General features: G+C 37.3%; 1 protein-coding gene across 1 annotated transcript; it reads right to left on the bottom strand.

Moving 5' to 3' along the window:
- Window positions 1-2,528: 2,528 nt before the first annotated feature.
- Window positions 2,529-26,121, bottom strand: SECISBP2L (SECIS binding protein 2 like; the record flags this gene model as incomplete). The annotated part of the gene is made up of 18 exons (XM_084267930.1): window positions 2,529-3,202; window positions 4,087-4,306; window positions 4,789-4,943; window positions 5,541-5,761; window positions 6,470-6,632; window positions 7,593-7,725; window positions 8,882-9,051; window positions 10,456-10,597; window positions 10,762-10,929; window positions 11,611-11,694; window positions 12,220-12,351; window positions 14,109-14,242; window positions 14,922-14,946; window positions 15,032-15,261; window positions 15,654-15,789; window positions 16,302-16,626; window positions 18,003-18,181; window positions 26,080-26,121. 18 exons carry the CDS (start codon window positions 26,119-26,121, stop codon window positions 2,529-2,531), a joined length of 3,333 nt encoding a protein of 1,110 aa, XP_084124056.1.

Genomic DNA, 26,121 nt, shown 5'->3' on the forward strand with positions numbered 1-26,121 from the left:
AATCAAAATTACCACAGTGAGATACTCTCCTCAAGTGCTTCAATTGGCAAGGAACTTCCCTAGTTTTAGAATGAAATGGATCGTTCCTAAAGGAATTACAATTTCATTCTCACAGTTATTGCTCATTCCCAGCTTATCAAAAAGGAAGCACTAAAACCAGTTTCCTTTACTTCGTTTCAGTTTGCTCCTCCAAGGGTGATCTGCCACATTTTAAAAGGAGGCTAGTTCCTTATTTACTGGCAAATTGAGAGATATTACAAGTGCTATATCACCTTCAAGAACTCTATTAAACCTGTAGCAAAATTGCAGTTAAATAGTGGGCTGAATATTACAAGACTACTTTGATATAAATGTCAGAAAACTTTAAAATGACAGTCCAAGTTCAGAAAAGACATATAAAAAGATGCAACTCTGATGTTAATACTTCAAGATCAAAAGTTATTTGAATTGCTGGCACTGAAAAAGCGAAAGGAAAAATTACAAACACCTTTTTTTTGTTATTCTGGTGAAGTTTTGCCCTCAATGTACACACTGATCTCAGCTGCCATCGAGATGTGCTTACACATCCAAGGGCAAGTTTTGCTCGTCAGCAGTTCAAACACCTATCATTTCCTAAAGCAAGAAATCTTTCAAAACACAGACAGTAGAAATCTGCCATATGTACAGTTAAGGGTTTAACATTCAGTAGGCATCATTCCTTAAGTCTTTGTTTTCCTATAAAATGCCTGCTCTAATGTCTAGAAAAATTACATTAAGGAACTAAGAACATGACAAAACAGCCTGTTGTCCTAGCAGCTCTCTATACTGCTAATCAACATAGCACCTGCTATGGCTACACCTATCAAAGCATTATTTACATAATACACAGTTTCTATTGTTGTTATTAGCATCCCAAAAACCCAGGGGTAGATGTCCTTTAAACCCAGCGTCTTATTTTCCCAGTGCAACTTAAAATGCCAGCATCACTAGTCCTCTAAGCATTGGTCCCATATAAATAAGTGTGGACTAAAGACTAAACAGAGATACCCATTTCTTGTGGTTTCCAGCCTACCAAGAGGATTTTTATGCGTTTTGATACAAGTGAAAATGAAGTGGAATTGAAGAAACAGCCGTTGGCTACAAAACTGTTATTCATGTGAGTACTCTTTGGCTAATCCCGTAGTGAAGCTCCTGCTGCTGGGAGTTTCAGTACACCTCTTGCCAACAGAAGACCAAGACAGAAAACAGACTCCTTGCATGCAAAGTTCAGACATATACTCCATCTCCAGTGAATTCCTCATCAGTTAATGCGTTTTGATCCCATATTCAGAATGGAACGACTCTCTAGCAAGATGTGTGTTTCAGGGAAAGCGCATTTTTGTCTCTTGTACCTCTGAACCACTGAAATACCTCCCCATACTACAGGGCACTTCCCCTTTCCTGAAGAAACTACTTCCTTTGCTACTCTAAAGGCCAGCCCCGAAAGCTGCTACAACTGTGAGAACTGACAATGAGAGTCACATCTTGAGTAAGAATGGTCAAGATACATCCTGAACTCAACACAAGGGTGGCCAGGATGAGAGCGTGCAGACAAAAGTGTCAATACACTGAGTCACCAGATCATTCACACTCGCTGGTAAAGGATTATTCTTGCTTTTTGCAAAGTTATGCAGATCATAATATGCAAAACAGCATTCCTGAGGTAAGTGACAGGAGAAAGAGGAAGTCATCATTGCTAGAAGCCCTGGATAGGGATTATGGTTAATGATTCACTTAGTGTGGTTTGGCAGACAGCAACTGTGGAGAGCATGGGGAATTTCTGTTTTCTTTCCTACTTTTATGCAATATTTCCACCTTGTAAAAAACCCACAAAACATTCATTATATTCCTCTGGTTTAAAGTTTTTCTGGAATCAAAGTTGTTACAGTTTATTGTAACCATTGCAACAATCAGCAGCTTTTTAACAATACGTTCACTGAGACCAGCTTAAAAAACTGCATCCATCCTAGCAGAAGAACCACACCTATTTCTCTATTTACTTTTCATTAAGACAGCAAATTGGGTTTTCTACCTTTTCTTTACAGGAGAACCAAAATTTTACTTTTGTTTCTAGATTGAATGAGAAAATCATGGCCAAATGCCCTGACCTGCCTGGCATAATACTGTAACACTAATGTGAAGTGTTAGTTATTTGTCAGTTTGAATTCAGGTATCTGTTTGAAAATGAGCTAAGCAGTCAGATCTTCAAAGCATTTTGCCTAAACTGGTCAGTTACAAGTCGTTTCCATTTACAAAAGATCAAATGAATACTTACTGACAAAGTTTCCACACAGTTTCTATTCTGGGAAAGAGACACTGATTAAGAGCTAAGCTACTTTTTAAATCAAACAAGTAACAGACAGCTACAAAAATATCATTGTGAATTAAATACACATTAAATGTTTAACAGTGCAAAACCTTGAGATGAAGCATATGAAATAATGGCTGCAACCTTTACAACAGTTAGTTTCAATATTATTTCTAAAGAGTTCCTGAGTTCCTGCTTATTATTACGGCATATAGATGGAATCTGTGTGTTCTTTATTCAAAGAACTGCAGATGGTGGGTTTATGTTGAGCATTACTTGCATGCTTATCATTTGTCCATTCCTCACCATCAGTGACTGGATCAGCCTGCTCAGAAGTCTCTATTTCCTCCTCTTCACTTTGCTCTGCATTGTCTTCTTCAGCACCACTGAGGGTCTTCCCAAGCTGAAGAGTCTCCATAGTTCTCTGGGTCTCTGAAACCCAAGATTCGATTCTGCTATTAAGCTGAACCTCTACTGAAATTGGTTCATGGGCATAATCCTCCTCCTCATCATCATCTTCCTCCTCCTCCTCTTCTAGCATTCCTGGTACAAGAGTACTGGTGGTACTGGTCATGGAGGAATTCAAAAGGTCTCGGCAGCTGCCATCCAGTGATCCTGTTTCTGTACTCTGCTGAGAGGCCCATTCCAGATTGTCATCTGGTTTTACCTCGTCCTTATCACCTGCTGTGGATTTTCCATGATTTGTTCCTGAGGTAGTGCCAGTTGTAGCCAGAGGTGGTTGTTTATTAAGAGTAGCTTTTTCAATTTGACCATTACCAGCTTTTTCTGCTACTGCAGTCTTACATGAGGATTCTCTCTCATTTTCAGAAGTTTCTAACCCATCAGATGTTTCCACCATATTTCTCCAGTTTGTTTCTACAAGTTTCAAAAGAAGTTTAAGGAGGAAACATTAATTCTTTCTCTATAAAAATATTTCCCCTCATCCCAGAATTGTTTGCAAAAGACCAGAGTTTTAATATTATTTATGCTTGCTAGAAAAATTTCAACTAGAAAAAGGGGAAAGAAGGGAAAGGGAGAAACAACAGAAATCGCTATCAATGTCTCTGGGTTTTTGCAGTATCCTAAACCAGATGTTACACAGTTGAGGGTACACTTAGTTTCCTGTGTAAACTGTTAAAGCACCAAATGGAACAGTGAGCATAATCAAAGTATAAATTAATACTGGGGCAATTTATGCTCTTAAGTTGTCTGTTTAAGGATTTACTTGAAAAATGTTTAACAAATGAAGTAAGTTTGAGACACCAGACTTAAGGAAAAAAAGAGGAGAGAAGCCTTTTGACTTCAAGCAAACATCTCCCTTCTGTTATCGAGGCTTAAGCAACTGGACAAATCAATTTGCTTTTGCTCACACTATAATAGTTCATTGTTATCTCAACTCTCAAAATTTAAGCTACGCGTCCTATTTTCAGAGACCTTGATAATTTAGTTCCTAACTTCTGTCATTAGTTTTTCCTCAGTCATGTTATCAACTTTGTGTTTGGTACCAGTTCAGTAAAAACTGGAGAAGCCAACTCCACTGATATTCACTTACTATAACATTTCAGGGGATTAGAAATGAAAATTATTATTCTCTGGACAGAAAAAAACCCTGCATATCTTATAAAACTACCTGAAGACTAACCAATTCTCTTACCCCTCAAAGCTGTAGGAAACACTGTATGTTTAGCTACATTTTGCAAGAAGCAGCATTTAGAAAGTTCTGACTTCTAGTTAGCAAAGTAAGGTTTAAACACACTCACCATATTCTTTCTCATTCACTTCAGATATGGGTTCAGAAATCACACTGCAGAATGAGATAGCGCTTGCTGCAGAGGGGTTCCGAGAGTGACCCATATGATGGGGTGCCTTCTTGACATTCTTCAGGGCTTCTTCTGCCTGTTCCTGCTCCATTGCTGCAACCATGTCTCTGTAGGCCTTTCTGGCCTCTTCAGTCAGTGATACCAGCTTATTAAACAGGTCCTAAGTATGAAGGCAGTTTTTATAATCAGTAGTTCTTACTGGTAATTGTCACTTTAAACTACTCTGGTTAGTCAAAGGTATACTACATTGTAAGTCTTAAGCTTATTAACACCAAATATTTTATTTCAACAAAAATTTAATTCTTCTCTGTATTAAAAGGACATCACTCCCATATTTACACAACTTTGAGGACATGTACTTAAAAATATTGTTTTCCTTCTAATCTTAAGCCTCCAGAGAATTTCAGAAGGCATTTCAATAAGCCAAATTCTATTCAATTAGAAAGCTATGGAGATGATGCGACCAAAGTGTTTCAGCACAGTCTCTCAGTTCTGTAACTACCCAGCTTCAAAGGAAAACACACCCTAATACAGGGCCAGGGCCATTATCAAGCACATTAGTTAGGTGCCCTGTATGTGCCAGATCAATTAGTAACTACAAGGCTGTTGACTCCAGCCATTTATATGAGCAGAATTACTCACCTCAGCACCTGAGAAGTTGAAGATACCCACTACACTAACAGGAACCAGTTTGTTCACACAACGGCCGAGAGCTTTACGTCCAAGAGCAAAGACAAAAGGGATTTCTTGTTCCCGTGCCATGGCTATTACATTATACAGAGCCTCATCTAGTCCACCTTGAAGAAAGCAGTTTTAAATAGATATCTAGTCAGCAGAAGTCAGTGTGGCAAGGTACAGTTAAAGTGGGATACAGAGTTGTAATTAGCCAGCAAAACTTCATCACACACAAGTCACCAATAACTACGCTTTACACATTTCAAGTAGAATGAGTATATATCAAGGCACTACTCTGTACTATTAGTCCTGCAAACACATTAAGTCAGAATTTTTCACAGCTGTTTGAGCTGAGCCTTGCTATTCTCATCTCAGGAAGCCTGTTTACCATCCTGGTAGTGGCATAACGTGTTGTTTGGCTAACTAATTCACAATCCTCCTCAAGAGCACCCAGAGCTCAGGACTCCAGGTGTATCAAAGACTGAATAGAATAAAACTGAACTCTATTACAATACCTATTTTTCTTTAAGCTATTCACTCCTTGTCAAAGACTTTCATCAGGAATGGGGTAGAATGAAGCAAGTGTGGAGTGGCAATTGCATGCTTGATTCTGGAAGCTTTATATCATGAACAGTAACTAAAACTATGCTTCTACTCTTGCTAATCAGCACAAGAAAACTGGAAACAGTGAAGTGCACCACTTGTTTTATCGTTTGTACCTTTTGACTGGATTTTTTCACAGTTGGGAGATATGATTACACACTTGATCTTGTTTAGTTTCATATGCTTGGTAACCTCACGCAACCCCATAACAAGTCTTCTCCTTGCTTTAGCTCTCATAGGATCCTTTTGGTAAATCCGCTCCTGGAAGCTGACAAGCTCTTGCAGTAAGAGAGTCACACACTCATCTATTTCTTTACTTAGAACTTGGTTACAGTATCTGTCAATTGAAAAAAAAAATTAAGTTCAGTATTAGCATAACACATCATCAACACTATTTCACCAAATAAAAATAACTTCACTCCTTCAGAACAGATATTAAATTGTTAGAAGTTATTAAAAGAAGCTAGAAATCTGGGTGTATACCCTAAGTTAAAAATACATCCCAAAACCATATTTACAGTAACATCCTTTACCTCAAAAGGTCAGTCAAAAAGATTATTAAAAAAACCCGAAGAAATACTCCAATAGGTGCCACAAACAACTATTTCTTCCTTAGTTTGGTAGTTTATAAAGATGCTTTAGTAAAAAAAGCAGCAATGTATTGAGAGACTTCTACAGTATTCTCAGCATTCCTAAGTACTCCTTCCCCCATCCAAAGTGTGTATGTATCTCTCCTTTAAAAAAAACAAACAATCCAAGCACTTTTTACAGAATATTTCCACCTGGCTTATATGTTGTAGCAAGCAAAGAAAACCCAGAGTGCATGTGTGTATGTGCCCAATATACATACACTTGTATATGCGTACACACACACACAGAGAAATCCATCTATGGAAAAAAATACTTGCAGAAACTTCTACCAATGAAAGGGTAGCTTGTGTTTGTTAAGCTCCTCCTCAACCTAGTAAACCTATCCACACTTAAAACACAAGACTGAATGAAGGACAAGCCTTGAATTTATATATTAATAATGTAAAACTCTTACTCTCTGAACCTCTTGCTGTGAATTTTGGTTATTGCAGAAGATGCCATTGGACTGCCTATTCCTGAACTAGCAGGTGAGCCTTGGGACACTGGTGTCATGCAGTACGGAGAATTCTGACTGGCTGGTGAAAGTGAAGTATCACTAGGCATACTTAGCCCAGTTTCTGAAAGACAATTTTGAAACAACATAAAAAGACATTTTCACATAGAAGCAGCATCACATTTCTTGTGTGTCTCTCCCTTACATTTTCAAAACTACATTCTGAAAACACTACACAGTATTCACTCCGGGGTGGGGAGTGGGAGGGGTGGTATGGGAAACAAAGCAAGCAGGTATCTATCCCTCAGCATGGGTTTGCTACATAACCAGCATTTGAATATGCATTAAATTATATACAAACTTTAGTTTGGGAAATGGACAGAAGGGAAAACCAGCAACTTGGTCTAGTAATTCCTTACTATTTAATATATATAGTCATCTACTAACTTATTCCTAGGATATTTAAGACTTTGACACTATTCTGAATGTCCTGACTGAAGGAAGATAAAAGAGCTCTGAAGCAGTTCAACCGGAAACTTTAATAGACCCCTTCTCCCTCTGCCCCCACCAAACCCCGACACATGGAAGACATGGAAAATTCTTTGGAGTTCTCAGTTGCTCAGAGCTGTTGCTGCAGATTGACAGTCCAGACATTGAAGTTGATTGACAAGAGTGTTCAGCAAACTAAAATGCATTATTTACAGTTTACAACTTCAAGATCTGGAAAACTTTCAGGATGCTTATCATTAAAAAGCATTGGGATCAATATTGCACAGGGAATAACAGGTCACACTGTGTCCACTTATCAAAAATGCTATAAACTCTGACATGCACTAGGAATCCATTCAAGAGAAACTGAAAAGCTGTATGGAGATGATGCACTTAGCACGCATACCACACTGAGCCTTCCAATGCTGAGGGACAGACAAGAGGTTTTAGAGAAAGTGTTCTAATTTCTACTATTTCGTAATGTTAAAATTAACATCAGTAAGTTCTGTTGCATAAAAAGGAAGACCAAATATTACAATAAGTAGGTTAGTACAACTGGGGTGGGGGGGAAGAGGGACCAGAGAGATCGATCAACCTTCTTGAGAGGCCAGCTCCTGAGACTGATCAGTAGACAAGTTTAGATGAACCTCTTTCTGTTCATCAGATCCCAAAAGGCTATGGTCAGCTGATAAACGGCCTTTCTTCTCTTCTCTCTCTTTCAAAATAATCTAGGAACAAAATCAATAGATATCAGCATCTGAAAGTTAGAGATACACCTGTAAAGAAAAAGGTCCGTTTGATAAAAATGCAAAATAAAGTTCACCAAGTGGCTTTGAACCTTCCTACTCATTCCAGGACAGAAAACCCTGACATCATTTGTTTCCTCTTTGATCACAAACTGTATTTCATTCCAGCATTTGACAGATGGTATACTCAATACTGCTACATACATAGTGCTTTCAACAGTATAAGTATTAAGTAGTTTCACAGCGTCTGATACATAACACTCACTTGTTAACAACTCCTCACCCCCACCATTATGCAAGAATACCAGTCACCTTTGTGAAGTACCAGACAACAGATAGAATCCTTTCTTTCATAGAAAGGGAAGTGCAAAGATAAGTAGCAACTGATATATTGCTATGATAAGTAAGCCTTGGCAACAGAGAGCTTAGGAAACTTCTGACCAGGTAGCTGTGAAATTCTCTAACTCAAAGTACATCATGGGTAAGTCACAGGAAAGACTGCCAGGGACTTTAACACACAAAATCCCCACCTCCCTCAAAATAATTTAGCCAAAGCCAAGGTTTGTACAAACACAGCTCTGCCAGATTCTAACTGCCCATATCATAAAGTGATCTTGATAAGAAACATGGTGCATGAGTACAGATGAATTTCTCACTTTTGTTTTTTTAAATCTTTTACACTTTCTTTTTTAGAGTTCGGGTTTTTTGTATTTTACCTCCCAATTTAAATACATACTGCGTTCTCTGTGTATACACACACTTCACATGTGCATGTATATAGACATACACGACCAATTACTTCTGCATTTACTTAATTGAAAAGTGTGCTTTTACTTCCAGATATATACCCATCACTAAAAAAAAAACCAACCCAGGAAAACTTAAGACTAGCATACTACATTGCACAACGTGGTAAGAGCTATGCAAGCTTTCCCATACATTCTAGCACTTACAGTTAAGAGATCCTTGCAATCCACCTTGAGATAAATTTGTATCACCTTCCACTAACAGGTCTATAAAAGCTGTAATATGTGCCTAGGTCTAAAAGACAGGGTCACTAGTCCTCAAGTAAAGAAAACAGCAGGTTTTGGTTTCAAAGTATGAGTGGGGCAGGACAATCCAGGGTTGTGGTGTTTACCTTTTTAAGTGCTGTAGGACGTTTCAGTTTTGCAATCTCTCGTTCTTTTCCTCTTTTCACTTTTGGGGCAGTTGAATCCAAAGGATTAAGGCAACCCATAGATGGCTGTCCCTTTGTTAAGGACTTTCTGCTGGCAGATTCTTTGGTATGAAAGGGAGCAGCACTGCCAACTAAATACAAGAGAGATATTAGTTTCACCAAAAGACATGTCAGCTTTATTTCAACACTGTTTTTAGACTTTCCACTGATGAATTCTCAAAGTACGTTTTCCTTCCTTGGAAAAAAGCAGTTCATAATGACAGGAAAATGACATCATCAGATGCTGTCACTTCCAGATGGTTTTAAAAGCTTTCTTCAACTTAGCCTCACGTTTTAGGAAGCTATGGATTCCAGCAAAGGAGTTACTTTAATACCGGTAAGAGATCTGTCTCAAATGACTACATGCAGCTTTATTAGTAAGATAAGTTCTAAATATTTATCCAAATGTTGATTTTTAGTTGTCAAAGACTTGATGGGGTAAAATAGATGAGGGAGTCCAGCATGTAACTGTTTCTTCTGTAGAAAGAATAAAACAAAGGCCGTCTCAAATAGAAATGCTAACTGTTCTTTGCTGAGCTTTGTCTCGTATAACCTTGCCAACTTGAAATAATGTTTGAACACAGCTGAAACTCAAAGTAGGTAAATGAAGAAACATAGAAGAAGGAAAACAGTAACTATGTGCATAATGATGGACTCTAGGCTACATACTACTGCTCAGGAATGAGATTCATGGGTTATAATAGACAACTACAAACACGTCAATACTGTATTCAGCACCAAGCATTACAAAAGCTGATCTCAAATGTTGATAAAGAAATAGTGAACAAAAAAAAACATAGTTAATCTGCTGCATACATTCATGATGAAACTGTAGTTTAATATTCTGTGCATGTCTGATCTTATTTTCAGGAAGATCAAGTAAAGCACACACACAGATCCCTCCCAAACCCCCACCCCAGAAAAGCCACAGTAGAAGGAAAAGCCTCTCCACACAGCAGGTAGTAACATTAGAATTCAATGCCATTGCACTTCATTTACAGTAACAGCATGTGATAAAAGTGATATATTAAATTTGTTTCTTAAATTGTCCAAGACAACCTTAAGTCAGGAGGCCCAGAACTATAATCAGTAGAGGCAGGAAAAATAACCTGGAAAGGTATTCCTTCTGTATCATAGTATCCTCTCTACGCTGTTTTCAAAGAGAATTCTGTTATGTCTGTCATATGTTTGGTTTAGCCATGGGTCTTTTCACATATTTATTTCAGGACAGGATTACTCTCAAGAAATAAATCATGAATAGTAGGTTTTTTTAAGAGAAGTCTAAGCTGAGTTCTACACAGACTTGTACGACTATAGCTCAGGAAGATCGCGCATGTGAATTTGAGAAACACATTAAGAAACTCTTCTCAGAGTATATATAAATATGATATTTATATACAAAAGCTAAAATTTAAAGCATATTTAGGATGCTGAGATTAATCTCATTTATATTGTCACAAAATACAATTAGCAACAGTCAAGCAGATTAGAAGTACCTGTGTATGACAAGGGCCTGGTGTTGGTGATCTGACGAGCTTTCATAGCTTGCTGCTGCTTTTCAAGAGCTGCTAACATGTCACCCAAGTCTAACTGAACAGGGGTCTTGCTTTTCTTTCCAGCTGCTTTTGATAAAGCCTCCTGTGACATGAACATATATAACATGAGGAATAAAAATAAACAGTGCCTGCATAACAGTCTTTACAAAAGATTCTTGGTATTATGAAGAGTGGCAGCAGCTAACTGACACTCCTTTTCACCAACTGCAAAGTGGGGCAAAAGGTGAGGGCGGTAGCACTACCCACTTGGAGTTTTTTCTGTTCCATGCTTATCTCTGAATACTCTTGAGCTGTGGCAAGTGCTGCTGCCAAGGCCTTCTTCTTCTGACTTTTTGCACGCTTTGGTACAGAGGTTGTAATGGGAATTGGAGTTTGGACTATATTGATTGGAGAATTCTCTGGTAAGTCATCCAACTAGGATTTTAAACAAAATGCAAAAAGCCACACAATTAAAGACCTTTCTCACAAGACTATGAAACACTGCACTAGAGAAATCAAATGAACAGCTGCTTTGGTCAGCAGTATGACACCCCAATTTTAACACAGAGCTAGATAGCACAGTGAAAAAAGTCTGCAAAAAGCATCAGCCTGAGCACAAGCTCTCTGAGTCAGAAGGAATAACCAGGACGCAGTTTGTGTATTCTCACAAAGAAAGCTCAGTATTTCTCAAAAAGTAAATTTTATCTCAAAAAGCCAGCTGCATCTACTGGTCACCCAAACTTTAGCATGAGATTTCAAAAAGCACAAAACTCATGAGAAACCATCAGTAAGATGGAGAAGTTGGACTCTCTTATCCTTATGGGTCTCTTCCAACTTAGGATATTCTAAGATTCTGCTCACCATACGTACCTCAGTTTCATTCATTAACAATCTCATTAGCAAACAAAAATCCAGCAATCTTAAGGTGGGTTCTCTGCACTACTTACATTAATTGGCATTTCTTTAGCGTCTAAAACTGGCAATGCAAATACAAGAACATCATGTTGAGCATTTTAAGTATTGTAGCAGAGATTTACAAAAGACTTCAAAAAAAAAAAATGAGGTAGTCTCAAAATAACCTAACTTAAAAATTCCTTACAAAAAATAATTACTCACAACTTTGGGTGAAATCTTTTGCTGGAGGTTACTACTTTTGCTGCTGCCATTATCACTATTTAGCTCTGGAAATTCATCATCATCCTAAAAAATACACAAAATAAGAATTAAGAGAATGCAGAAGTCACATGAACAGCATAATTTGAAACCACTGAAGCTAGAAGAATGAATTGAATCCTGAAGTCCCAAATAAGGTAGAATGGCTCAAAAGTGACACAAGTAAAAAATTACAAAAGATTAACATGCATTTATCTGAATAACCTTTTCTTAAAAAGCCCAAGAATTTATTGTTTTGTACTCAACTCTAAACATAATTAGGGGAGAGGAGAAATAAACCAGAGAACACAGCAGTTCATATTCACAAGCAAACAAAGTTACTTGAAAGTTGTTTATCTAATTTGTCCATCGCTCATAGTTCTAAAATCTTCATGCTTTCTGAAGCATCCAAATGCAAGACTTCACACACACAATGAATGCACCATGTAATTGAATTAGTACACTATATCATACACCTTGGAGTCAGAGGTTTTCTAACTTCTTAAGAATATCACTTATTCCACACACAACTTGCATCACTAAAATGCAGATGTAGTTTTCAAACAAAGCTACCTCAAAATACAGAGGTTCAGGATTCTGCTCTGTTCTACTTGTCTGGCTTGCAGTTAGAGGTTTTTCATGTCGTTTCTGCAAATTCTGCCTTCTTTCTGAGGATGTGCTGTGGTCTCTGCATCTGAAACCAGACTGAACATAATGAACGTGATTAGCATTTTGCAATTGCAATTTTTCAAGCTGTGTGTGGAGACATGTAAGGGATTCTCATGTCTGCTGATCAGCAACTAAGCAGGGACAGCTCTTACACAATTAGATTGAATAAGCTGTGCTTGGGTGGTGTTTGGGTTTCAGGGGTTTTTTCCTTTTTTTATTCATTTTTAACGTGCACAAACACACACTGTAGATGGTATCAGATTATTTCACTAAACCCCACAGGCCAAATACAGTATCTCTATATATTCACCTCAATTTTGAACTAAAAAAATAAATAGGGTCCTTCCAGCCAAACAAAGAAAACCACAAGACTTGCTGGTGATTCTGTCTAACTCAAACATGAATCCAGAGGAACTGTCTGTAACCATGATTAATCAAAAGAACTTTCTCCAATTACATTGTTATTTCACATGCAATTATTACCTTACAAACATGTTTTATGACAATGCACAGAGTTCAGCAACAACCAGACAATTCAGGACAGTGGTATAAACATTCTTTTGTTTATCGTTGAAAGGTTAGTGGAAACTCATGTGCAAGTCTGGTTGACTGAAAGCAAAGTTTTATTTGAATCTGAAATTCTGGTGCTCTCATACCACTGTATTTCTCAAGTTTCCTACAGACCTGGTACAAATTTAGCTTTAAAAGGAAAATAGTTTCTAGGACAATTCTGCCTTGAGGTACAGTACATTTGGCTGGGGAAGCCTCATTTAAAACTCTGAGCCAGCTTTGTTTTTAAATAACTGCCAGATTTAGAGTCTAAAGTGTGACTGGATGAAAGGAAATCTGGTTCTTCCTACTCCCCAATGCCATAAACCACAAATAGTGGCTTCTAAAAGCCTCCAATTTGACTACAGTTTATAAAAAGATTTAGAACCGCTATACTACCAGATAAAAGCATCAACAAGCTTCTTCATATAAGCAGCCCACAGACACCAAGTGGGAAGAGTCAAGAGAAACTAACAATTCCATTTCACAAATGAAATAGGGGAAACTAGCTCACATGTAACTGTGCATAAAGGCACGCCTGTGATAAAGCTCCCACTTCAAGCTCAGCTATTCTTGTCTGCAGTAACTGAATTGAAGCAAAACCTACATTTAAGCAAATGCAGCTGTTTCAACCTTCTCTTTGTCCCTCTTTGCACCCCCCTGCAGTTACATTAGACTATCAAAATTAGAAAGGCCACTTCCTTCTCACATAGTAGTTACAGAAATCCTGTCCTACTTGAAGAGTCACAAAAACATATTCTTCAAGTATTAGCATAAAACAATTATTTCATTTGTCAGCAATAAGTTTCAAAGACAACAGGAGTGACAACACATGATTCCAGTTCATTATCACATCAGAACCCTTTGGAAATTTTTTTTCCCCTTCCTTCTAAAAAGTGAATGGTACAAGTAGTGAACTAACTTCTCTACACCTACAGAGTCTTCATATCACAAGTTACTTGGTATGTAATTTTCTTCCTAGGTAGACACATAGAGAATAGGCTATAGCCAGAAGATTGCCAGGTACATGAAATTATATCACTATGTCTTATGTATAGATATCTCAAAAATCATACAAGGTAGAAACATGCAACTGGACTTTCAGGTTGAGTTTCTCCACACCTCTCATTCTCTCTTTCTATTAACTATTCTTTGCAGGTTAAGGAGTTCAAAATGAATTATAAAATAATGTTCTCTTGTTACAAGAAACAGTACACCTGAATTCAGAACCATTTACAACGTACCTGTGAACTATTTCTCTGCTCAGCTTGTCTTCCACCTCTAGAAAATGTCTGAGTTTTTTCAATCCATGGTTTTTTTTGAGTTGCCTGCGAACTTACATTAGTCCAACTTATGCCAGTGGAAAGAGAAGTGCCACCTATGAAAAAATGGATTAGGATAACAGAATCACCATAATGATACAAAGGCCACCAGAAGCAGGAACACAACAGCAATACCAATAGAGTCTTCTAATAAAGTCTAATTCTCCTCTGACAACACTTTCTTCTGTAGCTATTTCTATAAAGATAGTAGAAATGCCTTAACGAAAGAGTCAAATGACACAACATTCAAGTTACCTACAACTAATTATCAGGAAGCAGTCCAAGGAAATTCCAGGTTCGCATTCATAACAATTTTGGGCCATATATATATAGGTCCTGAATGGCTACATATGTGTATACATATAGCCATTCGTGTTACTCACTACCATGAAATTAATCACAGTATTCACGCTCTGAAGTTTCTAAAAAGCTATCAGTATTACTCAAATAGAGAATGAGAACTCTGATCCTATTACTGCCCAAGTACAAACTACAGTCCAACAGCCTGAGGAAGCTTAAGGGTAACGCACTAGCAATAGCTACTTATACACTTGCTCATTCAACAGGTAACAGGAGTCTTGGTAGAGGCAGTAGAAATTACAGTAAAGACACATCTTTGGAAGAATCTGAGTAGCATATTGAAGTAGATCGAGATGGTTCCTACCAAAACGTAAAGCAAGAATACAAGTGACCCAGCCAAATTTTAAACAGCTCACCAGCTAAGACAATGCTTACTTGTATTTATTGATGGTTCTACACCCTGAAAAGGAAAAAAAAAAAATTAGTGTTTTTTATTAGTCTGTAGGACACAAATATAGTTAAGCTATTCAGTTATGTTTACATACATTCATTGCACAAGAATCCGTATTTCTTGAAGTCATGGCTGCAGCCTGGTTATTACCATGCTTAGGACTACAATAGCCACTGTCACTGTCAATGTCTGCTTCACTTGCACCCTGTTCACTAGAAGACTCTGCAGCAGGGTGAGAAGCTCTTCTGCGCCTGCCTTTTGATTTCCAAAGCATTGTAGAGGCACTCTCAGAAAGTGACTTGTTAGCTATATCTGAAGGAAAGTCTGCAAGAAACAATAAAAACAGTTACTGATGCAGGAACTCTTAAAAGACATGAAAAAACTATACATCATGAGAACAAATGTAAAAACATGAGGTCTTCGCACATAACAGCATCGGATTGAAACAAATGATGCCTAGATCCAACTATTCATAACAACCATCCCCTTCTAGAGGGTCTGATTTTTAAAGGTAAGCCTCTACAGGAGTACCACTTTATTGCAACATTATCATATGACATATTGAGTAGGTCTCTGCAACCATCATTACCTTTTTGATCTGCAAAGATTTCTTTTGAAAACCACATCTGAATTTGGTTCACCTCCTTGTATGAAAGATGGCAACTGATATGCAGCTCTAGTTATTTCACAGACCCAGAACACAAGAAAGCAGTTACCTGTTTGCTGTGATGCGTCAACCAACAAGACAATCTTTGCTCTGTTCTCAGGACCTGATGAACTGGTCTCCTTTTGAGTGGCAACATTTTTCACTGGAGGACGTTTATTTTTTATGTGCGTCTGCAGCTGCTGTTGCTGTTTTCAAAAGTTAGCCACATGTAAGTCATGTGATTTGAATTCACAGTTGTAATGAATGCAATTAAAAGCTCTAATTCTCTCAACAGAAGCCACAAGTTTAAAGACAAGAGATTAAGAGAAATACTCATTAAAATATTTGCTTTATTAACCTCTCTGCACTATTTTCTTCATGTACAACATTATATGGAAGTAGCAAAAAAGGGGTAAAGAAAGTAGGGCCATACTTCCTGTGTTTACTAATGAAGTACTGCTAAGCTCAGCTCAAACGAGCAGAGAGGCAGTGGAAAGGAGCTTCCCATGTTATATTTGCACACTTTATAAACCCATCAAGCATTTCACCACAAAGTATCTCAGTGAACAGTTTTGCTACACTCAATTAACACCTTTTCTGTCCACCTTTACTTCCATTCATACTACTGATAGATCTGTTCTCGCTTAAATGATACGTGTGCTTCCAGTGCAGGGACAATTTTTACAGTTCTACTTACCCTATGAAAACACAGACTTACTTTTTGTATGACTGGTCCCCTGTTACTACTTCTGCTCCGCTGGCTGGATAATGGAAAAACCTGGCCAGTGGGGTTGGGACGCTCAGTGCATTCTGCAGTAACTGTATTTACAGCATTTGCTGTCTGAAAGGGTGTAGAATAGGGGGCAGGGAAAGGATGATAGAAACCCATGACCTGAGCACATGGTGCTGGCATCAGCTGATAATAGGTATATTCTGTAGAAACAGGTGGTTGTGCAGATATTATAGGATAAGCAAGGTATGGTCCTGCAGGATTTGGGTTAGGTTGCTGCCATCTGATGTCATTGCTGTATAATGGAAACTGTCTGTAAAAATAAAAAGGTAGAGACAACTGCTCAGTAAGTTTGTCCAGGAAACTCAGACTATGAAAAAAGGGTTCTTAAAAAAAACGAACAAAAAAAAATAAACACAATTCATTTGTTTCATGAGCTCCTGGCTTTTAATAACCAACCTTATATTTACTGGGACTTCTTAGAGATGCCAGTTATGTTTCACCAGCTCACATTATACTCAAGTGCAAAATAAAAATCTTTGATCGCGCAGTTGCATAAACTTAGTAATGTTCTAATATTAAACTTTGAAATAAAATGTAGGAATTGACTTTGACAAGTATTTCAGACCCATTATAATTTCATTGTTTCAGGAAACACACATAACAAATAGATGCCTAAGCTTACATGCAGTAAGTTAGCAGACACATTGAACAGTATCATACTTTAGCCAACTCAGGGCCAAGTACTTAACTATATTAAGTTGCCAACTCGCCCCTTGTTCAAGCCTCTCATGAAAATGCCAGCCCCAAGTAGCACACGTGAAAACAGGCATTTACAAACTTACTACTGAAACTAAGTGCAGAGACTTCTTCCTGCATGTGTGATACAGCAGAATAACGAGACCACCCTTTGGAAAGCATGACCCCCATTTTCTTTCTCTTCAACCCCCCAAGAGACCAGGAGACCATCTACATGAAAAATGCATAAGCCCTACTATTAGATAAAGAGAATAGGGGAAGTAAAAATTGAGGATAATTTAACACATCTGCAGTAGGCAGTTGCTAAAGGATTATTTTGGTCTCAGCTATTCAAATGCAGCAACACTGAAGTGCTGTCCTAAGCAAACATCATGTACATTTTTCAAAAATCTAACAGCAATAATTATTTATGCCTTCAACACAAAGTAATCAACCCTGAAGTTGTGCATTCAGGGAATAACATATTTGGTCTGGAATAAAGAGTTCCTAAACTCAATAGATTATAACTCCTTATACAAAGAAAACTAGATACAGCTACACTCAATGCAAGTGTCAGCTGCATACTGTTCCTTCATGGCAGGATCCAAGCTGGACACCTGCAGACTGGCGTCAGTATCAGAGATTCAGAGACAGACATCTCAACTGTCCTGGAAGATGCAAGCGTACAGCAGGTGACTTTGTGAGGGATTTGTACTAGACCTCTGTAGCCAGGTGGGAAAAAAAAAGCAGCAAGGAATATGAATAAAGGAGAGGGAAAGAAATAAGTTTTAAAAAAGATTAGAGACAGATAAGTTTCCTCATGCACTGGAGGTCAGAAGATTAAACAAAATTAACATCAAGCAAGCAGTCACTGACTCTTCTCAAGTTACCAAAAGTTTAAACTCATTTAAAAATAGATTATCTTGCATTAAGACCACAACTACTTATTACCTATTAGATTGGTTTTCCTGTACAAATGGATAGCAGGTGATCAGGTAGCTAGGGATAGGTGTTGGTTCCATGCCATTAATTCCCCCGCTGTCGTTAGGAAGTGCCATTGGGATCATTAGTGTTTCTGGACCCTTCTTCTGAGGAATAAATGGTTCTACTTCAGCTGACAGCTTGACATTCTTAAGAAAGATAAAAGAAACAATATCCTCATTAGTTGTTTGAGAAAATGTAGATTGATGAAGTTGTGTCATAGCTACAAATACCACAAAATGACAAGACTACAGGATTTCTGCAGCAAACCCAAAGGTGGAAAACAGTTGACAAGTGTTTGTTGCATCATTCCAATCAACCAGGGTGTAATACAGATCACCAACATTTAGCATTTGTGTTAACCTTTATATTTCCCAAGTGGAACACAAACACTAATTAAAAGGGACTGAAGTTCAGATCTGGTGGAGGATATACTAGTCTGAGCACAGAAAGACATCAAATTAGCACTGTGGGTGGAGCACAGTTGTGTAGGCTTTCATAAGTGAAACCAACATATGGAAGATGTAGTAATGCCTGGCCTGCTCTACAAAATTGACCATGTTCCTAGGCAATTATAAAAAAGATTTTTCAGCAGTAAGCCATAGACTCACTGCTAAAATAGATGGTGTATCACGGAAGAACCACACACACACATCCCATCTGTACAATTCTAACATATTTTAAAGTGTTAAGAATATAATTAAATTTTGTCGTGAAGAAGGAATTAAAGACTGCTTAGGAATAAGTTCTAAACTCTGCTTTCATAGAAAAGAATTTTGCCCTATCCTGAAGGTGTTTACACTTATGCTTTTGGTCTTGTACAGAATAGCTGTACCTTAAACAATGAAAAATGCTCTACTCAATAAAACACTGACAGATCCAAACTAGCCTTAAATTCTATATCCCATTATAAGTTACTTTTAGCTGAAATGCATCTTTTTTTGTACAAAGATTTCAGCTTGATTATACTTGCCTCATTTTAGTATCTAATAGAATATCAACTTCAAAGAAGATTTTCCTTCCATTTGTCTAAGAAAGAACGCCAAAAGCAGTGCATAACTATTTTACAAAAGTAAAGCCTGAAAGTTTGGTGGGCTGAGGACAGTCTTATATCCTCACTACTACCTAAAGAACATCCACATGAGCCACATCATGGCAAGTAGTCCGACATCTACCACACTTCTCAGTTCATGCCCTTGCTCTGTGCCAAAACCACAGACCACCCAGAGACAGCCTTACTGTCCAATATCTGAATTTATAAGCTTGTTTAAATAAAACATTTTTTTTTTAATTAAGAATCCATATTTGTTTAGTAGCATGAGGATGTAGGTGTCAAGAGGGACAAATCCAAAAGGGTTTTCAGTGTTCAGTTGTCCCAGTTAGTAACGAAAGCTACTTTTCATTGATGAGTAGGTACTTTAGTGTATCAAAAAACTAATGTATCTGAACTAGAAAAATTGAAGTTAAGTACCACTCATGTAGAGTACTGGATCTTTGCTTAGTTAGTCTTACACACTAACATACAAGAAAATTTAATTACTGAGCAAAAGGAAGAATCATCATCAAGTAAATTACTAGGACAATGAGTTATGCTGTAATTCACCAAACAAGTATTAAAGCACTTTGCCATCCTGTACTCTGAAAAAGGAGAGAGGAAAAACACCATAATTGAGACTGTAGGCACTCCAGCTTTAAGTATTATATTCACTATTAAATCATCATAGCTACAATAACCAACGCATTACAATTTTATAATATGTATTTTCAGTATGTGTTATGATTGTATTATCAGAATTCCCTGGCAATTTCCAAAATTAAACAAGAAATTGTGCTCAATGCATTCTTTTCAACTCCAAATATAACATTCAAACTAAGTAACTGAAGAGACGGTCATTCTTCAACAGCTATTCAGACCACTTGCACGAGTAGAATTAGACTTCTACAGAAAGTGTTAACACAGATGCAGTGATGCCTCTTTCTTTTTACCTTCCCATTAAATTTGCTAATTCATCCGTCTTTCATGCTATTTTACGCAGCATTAGCTCAAATTTCACCATCAGCTATTTCCTGTAAACACCACTTCACCAAATAATCTCTATTTAAACATCACTCACTTTTTCCAAATACCGTGCACCCTACTACAACAAACTTTATAAACACAGGAGTAAGTTTCCCTAGTGTAGCACTGTTTAGGATAGGCAACTGTTGTCTGCAGGATGTCTGCAAGTATTGAGTTCAAAGGTACCTCATTAACAAATGTTATACTAGGACATTCTGCAAGCCACAGTGACTAAGGCCAAAGACTGTTTATAACCAAACTGAGAATTTTAAAAAAATCATACAAAATGAGGGGGAAGCAAAAGTTGAAGTAGAGAGTCCATTATTATTTTTAACCATTTATTGAGAAGCTTGTGTCTTTGGGCTTGTGAAATTATGTCTCATCCAACAAAATTCATCTCTGCTTAGATACCTTATTTAGTAAGAACATCAGTCATTTACAGACAAAGCTAGGGTGTAAGAGACCTGCAGTTTTAGCAGAAGAAAATCTTTTTAAAAAGTATAGAAGTTAAGCTAGAGGAGCCAGGGGAAAAGTATGTCTTAGCAAGTAAGAAGAGAACTACTTCTTTGACTGGGATTAATGACTGTTCTGAAAATATTTATGGCTATAAGCACTGATAAAGAAGTATCACTACCTGCTGTACAACAAAGTCTGTGTTACAGTGGAACAATCACCTTAATATTCATTAAATGCATTGTTTGATCATTAAGTGGTAGGCAAACGTTCCTTCCTTTCATGCTAACTCTCTCAACTCCTGAAGTTACATTCAGAAGAAAAGCTGTGATACAGCTCCAGCAGCAGCACCCAACTCATGCAACCCAGATCAAATGCCCTGCTCTACCCAGAGCTTCCTCTCACCTCAGGCACATCCCTCAGCTGCAGGGTGACTCACCTACCCTCTGCAAAAGTCCAAGGCATTCTCCTCAACACACAGCACACCAAAGGGATAAACACTTTTAATGGAAATAAAAAAAACATTTCAAAATCCTCAAGTATTAACATACAGCAGTCACACAATAAATGACAAATATCAACAGTGAAATCCCTCCCTGAAAACTGAGAGGAGTTTTTCATGCTATTTCAAGACTGCCAGGCAAAAGTATGGCTTAAGAAGAGATTCAGTTGTATATAGGCCTATAAAACTAGATGGCATAAAGATTAAAGATTAAAAACTAGATGGCATAAAGATTAAAACACCCCAAGGCTGTCTCATCCACAGAAAACATCAGTAAAACTAGGATAAATGTTTTACAAATATGGTATTCAAAGAAGCACTGAAAACTTTCAAACAACCGTTCCTAACATCCTGGTCATTATCTCCTAGTAACCCATCAAGCAAACTTTAGCCAGGATACTAATTACAAACACTGGAACTGCCACAGAAAATAGTCAAAACATTTTACTTGTGACTCAGGTTGGGACAAGATTCTCTATTTTAAAGGTTTTTCCTGTCTGGCTGTCTGCTCTTCCCTACATTATTTTGGTAGACTGATGTGGAAATAAGTAATTTCTTAATGGGAAGTCACTGGCAGAATGCTCTCATTACAGTGATGCCTGTGATACTGTATTATATCTTCATTCATTATTACTATTACAAGAGAGCAGTCTTTCACATGAAGCACTGTAAAAGAAGATAGACCTGATCAAAGCAGGAGCTGAACAACTGCCACCAGCAAGGCTGCCATAGCAATGTATTTATTGCCAATTTGCAAAGATAATCCCTATGTTACTCTTCCATCCAAGCATTTTGGGCAAAAATTTCTCTAAATCTCTCCAATAAACATATAATACATCTCTCTCATATTTTGGGGTTTTTTTCCCCCTTTAATATTATTGAAAAACCCCACATTGTTGTTTTAAGAAAGTTTCATTTGAACATTTCTGCTGGATTTTGCTAGGTTCAAACAATTCACAGGTACCCAGACAAGAAGGACAACTAATGAATGTTTCTTTTCCCAATGCCCAGTCTCTTATATAGGTAATGATTAACCATTGCTATGACACAGCAATTGGCTGATACTATTTGATTACTGGGGTTTTTTTACAGCTCATACTATATTTAGCTTACTTATGGTGGTAAAATAAAGATACAGCGTATCATGTAATCATAAACACATAAGCATTATTTGAAAGCTAATTTTTTTTTTTGCTTACAGAACTTTGGTAGTGTCTCTTATTTAAAGGAATCAACACTGCATTTCAAAAGTGTTTTACATACATTATGCCTTACACACTGCTTTCTTGTGCAATTTAATCTGTACTTAACAGGTTGGTTTGGTTTGGGGGTGGGGGTGGGGTGAGGGTTATATGATTCCAAGAAACTCATTTCAGTAGAAAGAAGAATTTAAATTTTGCATTCTGCTCTTTAGGCACTGCATATATATAACTCACAAGAACAGCAACTGAAAACTTAAAGTTTTTATAATCATTCTGCAAGCATAATACAAAGAATCCACAGCACAACTGAGAGATTTCATTAGAGAAGAAATCCCCATTTCCACTTCTGAATAGAAAACAAAGACAGAGCAAGTGCGTTACCAACAAAACAAAATCAATTTCCTTGTAGTATTTTAGCAGTGCTTTTTAATACTTTAAAAGTTCCTTTTTTTTACATAGGATGTGTCTTCAGATGATGACAGCAAACTTCATTACACTTAAACCAAAAAGGGGAAACAAAGCAACTAAGGCCAGACTGCTAACCAAGGCAAAATATAAACAGAACTAATTCTCCAGCGTGATGATCCAGACATTTCAGCCATGGGTAGTGGTTAAAACGAGAGGGAAACAAAACTGCAATGCTAAGTCATTTGCCCAAAGTAATCTATGCAGATTTTTTTTTTTAGGACTGTTTTTCTCAGCTGGGAGGGAGAACTGATGAAGATAAACAGCAAAGTAGGCTGTGTTTTTAATAAATGGCATTTTAGGTCTCCCACCTCCTAATATGTCATCAGAACAAATAAGATTTGTTCCAGAATCAGTACAGAATACGCTATTAAAGCAAAATTATTTCTGTATTGTACAAAGAGAAAGTGAAACAAGAAGCCAAAAGAAAAGAATAATCAATGCAGTAGTGAAAGGGTTCTGCTAATTTCTCGTTGCAGTAGACAAGAGATCTCCAAGTGAGAGTTCTTTCTTTTAACAGGTTGCCTCTTCGCTTCTTTGGCCAGATACAGAAACATAACAACAAACTGTTTTATTCAGCATTGGGTTTGGGTGGTTTTTTTAAAATACGTGACAACATACTTGAGACTCATTAGAAAATGCAACCAGTGACAACCAAAGTAAACTCCAAAATATGAGAGGAGATCCTTTTTTAAATAGCATTGTTTCAGAAGCTCATATGAAGCACAAAGTGCACAGAAGTATGCATGAACATACATGCTTCAAGACCCCATCCACACAACACAAAAGGAGGGATAAGTGCAGATGAACAGAGCGACCAGGACTGATCATGCCACCACTCTGTAACCACAGGCAAACAAAAAGAATTAGACAGAAAAATCTGTCAAATGCTAAGGAATATGGGCAAAGGTTCCTACAGTTTGACTAATCCTTACAATGGAGCACCTGTGATACTAATTTATGTCCTAATTGCTCTCACAGTATTGAGGTATATTCTAGCCCATATTCACTGAATAAACTGACACTTTGCCACTGACATCAGTAAATGCAGGGTCAGACTCTAAGCAGTTAATGGAAGTAACACACATTTGCGATCAGGCAATCTGAAGGCAAAATTAATTTTATTTTAGAGTACAACTTTATGTTTATTCAATCTTGCTCACAACAAAGTTAAACAAAGCTTTATTGAAACTGACCCTTGATAGCCAAACTTGATTCTAAATATAAATTTGTCATGCTGAAGCATTAGATTTTCCATCAGTTGCCTATTAATGGAAGCACAAGCTTTCAAAAGAAATCAAGATTTATAGAGAAGTCGCTTTTGTAAATATCCCTAGTTTCCATTTACCAAATGTTTTGCAGTAGCTCATTACATATTTCAGTCCAACAATTACAACTCTTTCAAGACAGAATATATATACTGAAGCAACCCTTTGTTTCCTATATAAAAGCTACTGTAGTCATCAACAGCTGCAAAGACAGAAGATGACACAAGCAGGAACAGACTGGTAAACTTTGTCCTATAGTTATAGCACTGTATGTTTAATCTTAGAAAAGTTTTTGTTCATTGTAGCTTCACGTCATTCAGCATTTTCCATTAAATAGGATCTCTGTCAGCTTGCTCTCTTAGAAGACAACACTGGGATATCAATCCCATTTACAGGGTGAGAAAATAGACACAGATGCTACATTTCAGAGGGCTATAATAAAATCAGCTGGTTTACTCTCTCAAAGTCTGGAAACAAGGTTTCCTCACAAGCATAAGAAAAACACAGCTCAAAGTCTGTGGTTTTTTTTGACAACAGCCTTGCCTCTGAAATTTGGATTTCCAATTTTAAAAGCAACACTAGTAGGAGGACAGGTCACGTTTAATCTATTTTAAAGAGAAACTTTACAAATATGGAAGTCATTGTTTCTATAATTAGTTGCTTCTAAGTGGCAGATACTTCAGGAATGGTAAATATGCAGCCCAACTGGAAACACCAGCACCAGGCCATTTAACAAGGCACAAAATTTAATCCTCCCTATTTAGATTAAACATAGTAATTTCAATACAACACTTAAAGCAATGCACTATGAAGTTTGTCTTCCCCTTTTGCCTTGGCTCATAATAAGGGAGCCATGCATAATTCCCTTCCCTTTCACAGAAGAAAGTACCATGCTCAGCATATAACAAAGCTAAGCATTAAAAACTTTGCATACATGGAGAAAATGAGCAAGTAGCACAGCACAACAAGTTGGCCTGTTTAAACTCAAAACCAGAATATTTTAGAAAAAAAAGGCTTTTTAACACTATCAGTGTTAAGCAGTGATACCCAAGCAGTCTGTAGTCTATGTATTAAAAGCACATAAACTATTCTTGTAAGTCACTTTGCTCATCTCCACAAACAAGTCAGTGATAAATTTGTGATCAAAAAGGCACTCCTATCAATAGCATTTAAATTCACTGGAAAACATATTCCATTAAAAGACAATACAAAACTCTGACAAAACCTAAATCCTTCAGCACTTCCAAGGTTCAAAAGCAAGAAACATGCAAAACATACAGAGCAAAAAACCTGTCCTATTCCAGTCTGCCTCAATTGAGATCTCTGGCATCTGTTAGAAACACTGATGGAACCTGAATAAGCTTAAGAGCACAAAACACTGATCTAGAACTAGTTCTATAGCAAGTGTCTTATCATCAAGTAAGCTTTGAATGGTCAAGAATAGTAGATGCAAGCAGTACAGGCTGTCTTTAAGCAATACTAACACAAAACACAGGTCACTGATTTTGCAACTTCACCTGATTTCTCAACTGCACCTAATGTCTTAATCACAGGGCAAGACAAACGCATCACTGAGAAAAATCCTAGCACAGCAGTACCTTCGAGAAGGGAAGTTGTTTCTCTTCAGGTTTCTACCACAATCAGCTTTAATAGAAAGAGTGCCAGAGGTCACATGCCGAAGTTTATCTCTTGCAGGAAAAATAACCTACGCTTAACTGCTGAAATCCATACTCTCTCTCACGGGAACAGCTCTGGTTTTGCAACAGACAGAAGTGAGCTTACACACGCTACAAAAATCAAGTCCTACCACAAAATAATAGATTTTTAAACAGAATTATGTTTTCTTCCAGGTCAGCTGCCAAAATATCACTGAGCATATTTTAACAAGCAAAGGTATACCAAAATTTAGGTAACAGAAACTTGAAGACCAATCTACAAGTGACATCTTTTTATCATTTAGGTGCCTAAATGTTCTTGGTGCATGGCATCTCACACTGATTTTCTGAGCCGCCACCACCACAAAACTCTTATAAATTCCATATCAAAAACATCTGCGCTCACCCTTTACTATTTAAATTCTACAACATAATATTCCTACTCCCTCATAGTCTAATTCCACAGTAGTTATTCCTATCGGCAT

The sequence above is a fragment of the Gallinula chloropus genome (assembly GCF_964237585.1).
Source record: "Gallinula chloropus genome assembly, chromosome: 9".
In the NCBI taxonomy this organism is placed as follows: Eukaryota; Metazoa; Chordata; class Aves; order Gruiformes; family Rallidae; genus Gallinula; species Gallinula chloropus.